Here is a 7,124-nt window from a genome sequence, read left to right on the forward strand (position 1 = left end):
TGGCGGAGTGTGGGGCGGGCGCAACGCCGAGGGTTGCGATCCCGTTGCCGGTCCCCGGTACAGGCGCGACACCAAGGGTTGCGATCCCGTTGCCGGTCCCGGTCCGGTACGGGCGCGACACTGAGGGTTGCGGTACATTGCCAGACACGAAAAAAGACCAAAAAAAAAAAAGAATAATTATGATTAAGGGCTGGCCCCATGGCTCACTCGGGAGAGTGCGGCGCTGGTAGCGCCAAGGCCACAGGTTTGGATCCTATATAGGGATGGCTGGTGTCCTCACTGGCTGAGTGTGGTGTGGACCACACCATGCTAAGGGTTGCGATCCCCCTACCGGTCAAAAAAAAAAAAAAAGAAGAAGAAGAATTATGATTAAAATTAAATATAAAAATGACGATCATTTCTAAAAGAACACCAAATTGAGATAGATTGCATAAGTCTTATTATAAACAAAGTCAAGGGCCGGCCCGGTGGCGCACTGGAGGGTGTGCTGCTTGGGAGTGCGGCGGCGCTCCCGCCGAGGGTTCAGATCCCATGTGGAGACCGGTTCCTGCTCACTGGCTGAGTGTGGTGCGGGCGCAACACCGAGGGTTGCGATCCCGTTGCCGGTCCCCGGTACAGGCGCGACACCGAGGGTTGCGATCCCCTTACCGGTCAGTAAAAAAAAAAAAGACAAAAAGGAAAAAAAATAAATAAATAAACAAAATCAAGATGAAACAGTTTCTTGTGAAATCATATGGATCTTCTCTTGGTTCGTATTTTACCTTCAAAGTGTCAGAAATCAAAGCCATACTATAATTTGTTGCTAAAATGTAAAATATATCATACAATTCAATATAAAATAAAACCTAAATGAAGTATTAAAGACTTCATTTATATAATATATAATACAAAATACATTATATAGTATCATTCTAAATATATTTATAAGTGGATTCCCATTATATTGTATCAACATTACCTCAAGAAAAAATTTTTTCCATTCACTTCTCTTACCTATTAATGAGCATGTTAACTTAAATAAACAACCCCCAAAAACCTGTAGTTCAAAGATATTCAAATCTGTCTAAAATTTACCTTGTAAACGAAGGGGAAAAACTACAATTATGTGATATAAGTTTATTTCAAAATTCAGAAGTTAACAGGTATATTAGTCTGTTTTTGTTGCTAATAACATAAATACCTGCAACTGGGTGATTTATAAAGAAAACAAAATTAATTGCTTACAGTTTCAAAGGCTGGGAATTTCAAAGTCTGGGGAATACACCTAGTGAGGGTCTTCTTCCTTAGTGGCTTTACAGCAATACAGGGGTCTCACATGGCAGAAAACAGCAGAGCAGAGAGAGGCTCTCAAGTGCTCTCCTTTTAAAGCCCTCAGAACCATGCCCTGACCACCATTATTAATCCATTCATTAGGGCATGGTCCTACGAATCTAGTCATCTCTTCAAGGCCCCACCTTTCAATTACCATAATAGGATTTCCCACCCTCTTAACATGGTCACAGTGGGGGTCAAGTTTTGCAGGAACACTCAATCCAAGGCAACAGGTGTTAAATAACATTTAGTAATTATATTTCTCAACTTCTTTTACCAAATCATTGCTAGGCCAAAATAAATGTCTTTCATTGTTTCTCGAATATCTCTCTGACATACTACCTTTGAATGCTATCCCAGTTTTGGTTATAATTATCACTCAAAACCCACCACTTCCATATTTGAAATGTTCTCTTATAATTTAACATAAAGCAACTTGGTTCAAAAACCAATTACCAACATTTCAAAATTGAAAATATCCAAGAATCCTTTAATACTTTATAATTAGTATTTTCCTGGATGGTTCTGTTCTGCTCCTCCATGAAAACAAACACTATTATACTTACTGAAAATCTCCATGAAGAGACAAAAGTTAGAAAATTTTTGCTTATTCATAAAAAAAAACTGTTTTAAGTCTCATATCTCTACTGAGACTAAGCATTCTAGGTATAGAAAACTTGCAGTGAGCTTTTAGATATTACAAAATGGTAGCTATAGCACTCAGAAACATCCCTCCAAGAATCTGAGAGGTTGTGTTACAAACATACACAAATACACACAAACACCACCCACACACATGCATACGCACACAGACACACACACACAAAAACACACATACCCACAATTTCCTACACTACTAAAAAAACAATAAGTGAAGAAATTTAACAACATAGTACTGCTTTATTTCAAGGGTTAGTTAATGAAGGTCCATATAAAAATGTAATCATTACTATACTCAGAACTGTAAATAATATTATACTCTAAGATCTTAATAGCACATTGTAGACTTCCAAATGTTAATCACATTTTTCATAGTAATGAAAGCAACCACATGAGGGTTTTTAGTTTTTGTTTGAAGGAAAAGACACTGCCAAGCTCTGTTGGGTGCTTTATACATACCAACTTATTTAACCTTTACAACATCCCATTTTATACATGACAAACCTTAGGTGCATATACATTAAGAAAGTCCTCAAAGGTTGCCCAGGTAGTAAATGGCACTGTCAGGATTTGAGCCTAGACTGTCTCCACAGAACCTACAGACAGCACGTGATTACCAAACAGTTCTCCCTCTCTCCATCCTATAAAGTATAATTCATGTATAGACCTTATTTCAGGTGTTTGTTGTATTATTTTTCAAACTAAAAAGTCATTTACCAAATTAACTAAGGAAATCAATGATGGAAGTACATTTCATTTCTAAGTTTGAGAAACAACACAAGTAGTAGTATAGTGACAAAATGCTAAAGTCTAGAATCAAAATCTTGGCTCTAGTCTAGGCTCTGCCAATTAACAGCAACATAGCCTTGGTTAAATTAATAACAATGACATGCAAGATGAAATGAAATTACTGATACCTGAACTATTAAGAATAAATAAAATGAAGGTCTGGCAGGTTAGCTCAATTGGTTAGAGCATGCTACTGATAACACCAAGGTCCAGAGTTCAATCCCTGTAACACTGGCCAGCCACCAAAAAGAAAAAGGAAAATGAATGAATATATATATATATATATATATGTATGAATTTAGTACACAACTACATTAGTGATAAAATGAGGACTGCCATAACCAATGAAATCCCCAGGAGAATCAAAACCAATGTCAGACATGTTTATGAATGGTTGTCGCTTAATAGGAAAGGATGTGTGAGCCAAAAAGACATTGATCATAAGCCATACATACTGAAAACTTTCCAAAAGAGTTCAATAAAGATCACCTTGCCTGGAGCTTCCTCAACTCTTCTGAAGGTTGCAAAACAATGCTAGAACCTTCTGTTGGTTTTTTTTTTTTTTTTTCCCTTTGTCTTTTTTACTGACCGGTAACGGGATCGCAACCCTCGGTGCTGCGTCCGCACCACGCTCAGCCAGTGAGCGGGAACCGGTCTCCACATGGGATCCGAACCCTCGGCGGGAGCGCCGCCGCGCTCCCAAGCAGCACACTCTCCAGTGCGCCACCAGGCTGGCCCTAGAGCCTTCTGTTAATGTCAGACATTATCCTGAGATTGGAAAGTGCTAACGTGATCAACAGAAATTAGAGTTTATATCCAGATGAGGTTTGTACAGGAAATCACTTGTATGGATATCAAGAAAGAATATCACTAAGGCTTGGAGCAAAGCCTGGAGTCAAAGAACCTTCAGCTGAATCTGGGCCTTACTCATGACTAGATAAGGGCTTTATCTCTCTTCCCTGGAGTTGTTGTGAAGATTAAATGAGGGGAAGCATGGCAAGAGTTTACTGTAGTTCCTGGAACACAGCAAGCTCTCTAGAATGGTCAGCCCACTTCACAGTGATGATGATGATGATGATGACAACAGCAACTACGACTAGGAGAAGCACCTAGAAACAGGAGCAAGAGGAAGACAGAGCACACGCATCGTAGCTTTGAGCTAGTTATGGACTCTATGAATCTCATTTTCATCCTTCCAGGATAGAAGACTTTCCTTCCTCATAGGGCCATGCAAGGATTAAAAATAAATACTAATGAAATTTTAGTGAGAGAATACTATGGCCAAATAGGTAAATAAATGTTTAACATGGATTAATGGATATAAAATCACAATTGTAGTAGATATATACTACTGTATTACTAACTTCAATGTACAAATGAGAAATTGGGGCATACTGACTGCAGGAAAATATATCTATATACAGTACATAGAAGCCTAGAGTAAAATGCACAGGTATTTAAAGAAATGTATTAAATCTCAATAAATGATTGCTATTAATAAATTAAGACTCTCTTCCTATCCAAGATTATAATTCTGGTATTGTTCATATTAATTAAATGTGTAGGAGCTAAAATACATGAGGATGTTCATGTCAATGAATAAAACACAAAAATAAATCCACCAAAAGAGGGATTTCTCATATAATTTGTCTTCAAATTTCTTCCCTAATATTTTATGTAAAGTGACAATACAATAACAGGTAATACAACAGATCCTAATGGGGGAGGGGTGACCAACCCCAGACTCCAGTCCTGTCTAAGAGGACCTAGGAATGGCTAAGCCTAAAGGGACTAGCCCTCACACATGACTAATATCCAGTGAGAAATGTTCTCGAGCAATTTCCATTCAGGAGCTTACCAGTGGGAAGTACCCTGCTGTCCAGCAGAGCAACTTCAAAGACTAGTGCAGGCACTTCTGGTTTAAGGACAATTTTAGAAAAAAAGACTTTTTAATTTATTTATTTAAAAATATTATTTGGTAAACTGTGGTAATCAAGTTGCAATTTATGTGAAAACAAATTGAAGCTGCTGGTCATACACATTCAATACATTTACCCAAGCAATATATATTAACTTATTTATAGGCAAGAGTTAAAAAAGATACAATCTACTTTTTAATGCATTAAGCATAGACATACCATTATGATACAGGTACAGATAAAGGGGTGCTCTGTAACTTGTATCAAGGTTCCTATATAGTTAAGATAGATATCTTTCATGGAATACAATCATGCAAAAAATTAGAACACAATACAGTACGTTTACTAATAAAATGTTGTAGAAAAGAATTTAATCACGGGCCGGCCCGGTGGCGCACTGGAGAGTGCGCCGCTTGGGAGCGTGGAGGCGCTCCCGCTGAGGGTTTGGATTCCATGTGGAGACCGGTTCCCGCTCACTGGCTGAGCGCGGTGCGGGCGCAACACTGAGGGCTGCGATCCCGTTGCTGGTCCCCGGTACGGGCGCGACACCGAGGGTTGCGATCCTGTTACCGGTCAGTAAAAAAGAGACAAAAAGGAAAAAAAAAAAGAAAAGAATTTAATCTGTATATAATGATTCAGCAGGCTTATCAAAAACATGCAATAATTCAGGGAGATCACCACCACCATCCATTACTGCTGTACTGGAAGATGCGTAAGTGTCCATTAATAAGAGTTCTGGCTGAATTACTTTCCTGTAACAACTTATAATAAAATTAACTAAGTGAACCAATTGAAATAAGAAACACTCAGGAATTTTAAAAATAATAATAAAGTCAGAATTAATTTCTTTCCCTTTTTTTTAATACCCTTATCATCAAAACTAAGATGTGTTAACAATGTTACTTTTATAACTCATTTATAAAGTTATAGACAGCAAAGAAGGAACATGAATTAAATAGGAGAAGAATGGATATCCTCCAAAGACAAAATCTGGCTAGCATATCCCTTTTGGGAACAGGTTAGGATGTTGCTGATTGTATACTGGATACGTTTATCATGTGCAGAAGCACAGCATTCTTACTGTCTTTAGTTAGAGATTAAATATGGTTTAAGAAGATATGTATGGATTCAACATTGGCAAGGGTAGAGTGCAGGGGCTCAGTAACATGACAACTTGGCTAGGCCAAACTCAATTTCTCAGAATTTGCTTCCCTGAATATATCCAGTGGGAAATAAGCAAGGCAGAAATGAAGCAACAGTTCACACAAACTGTCACACATACTGTCCTATCATTATACGGCAACAAGCAAGCCTGCAACTTCTCTCCACAATCCTGGAATCCTGCATCCACTTCTCCAACTCCTGGACCACGTGGGTAAGTTTAAGTAACTTAGGAAGGAACTCAGATCCTGCAGAACCCCATCCATCACTGTCAGAGGCCACGGGGAGCAGCGCATGCATGTGTGTTACACCTTGTTTTTCTTTTCTCCCACGTCACATCCTTCCTCACTTCTCAACTGCTTGTCTATGGACTTCAAGCTCCAACATCAGATGTGAGGACAATACCTTACAGAGACTGGTTAAAAAGCTCCCACTGATGTATAAGATCAAATTGCTGTAGCAAATACCCTGATTCACACAGACACACACACATACACATAAACAAACATGCACACAAATGCAGTAATATATATATACAGTATGTCATAGGATTCACTCAGGCATTTAGAACCACTAACTGATTCAGAATTTACAGGATATAGTAAAAGCGACCAGTCTTACCCTTCCAGTTGAAACAAACAAAAAATTCGAAAAATGTATGAAATAATTTTTCAGACATAGGACATTAGGCAAAGAAAGACAGTGATCTTAAAGAGACAGTTGTCAGACAGAAGAATGTGGTGGGGGATTCAGCTAGAGGTGAGCAGACCCCTGAGTTGAGAAGACAAAGGAGAGTACCAGAAGACCAGGCAGCTGGAATCACAGGACAGAGTAAAAGAGAGCAGAGACTGCCTAGAGAAAGAGCTCTGGAGATCATGGAGGGAGTGCACAAAGTACTCAGCTATTATTGATCAATTCACATGTATGAGAAAGCCACACAAGGGTGGATCAGGAAAAACAGAAAAGATTAGAGGAAACTGTTCATGCTTGCAAGGCTCCCATCAACCAGGCTTGAGAGACCTGAAGACTCAGGGTTCTGTCACATCAGTTCCAAAGAAATTCTACTACTTAACCAGAAGCTCACTGGTCAGCTCCATTCTCATAGTTTTTATTTGACCTGACTCACAACTCACTTTATGTGAATAACCCCTGTCCTTGGGGCACTTGTCATGGAACAACAACATAATGGCAACTGTTTAACATCACAGCTGTCTAAGAGTAAAACCAGTTTGGGCAAACAAAAGGCTAGCCAAAAAACTTAAAAGAAAAAATGAGGATGAAATA

At 38.8% G+C, this 7,124-nt stretch overlaps 1 protein-coding gene across 1 annotated transcript in view; it reads right to left on the bottom strand.

The window, feature by feature from the left end:
* The window catches only part of LOC103589677 (zinc finger protein 407-like), a 344,176-nt gene that overhangs the window by 312,364 nt on the left and 24,688 nt on the right, over positions 1-7,124 (bottom strand). Inside the window, exon 3 of the mRNA XM_008571718.1 lies at positions 3,769-3,869. Coding sequence (XP_008569940.1) covers positions 3,769-3,869 — 101 coding nt within the window. The remainder of the gene's footprint in view (positions 1-3,768; positions 3,870-7,124) is intronic.

The sequence above is a fragment of the Galeopterus variegatus genome, unplaced genomic scaffold (genome assembly GCF_000696425.1).
Source record: "Galeopterus variegatus unplaced genomic scaffold, G_variegatus-3.0.2 Scaffold712, whole genome shotgun sequence".
Lineage (NCBI taxonomy): Eukaryota > Metazoa > Chordata > Mammalia > Dermoptera > Cynocephalidae > Galeopterus > Galeopterus variegatus.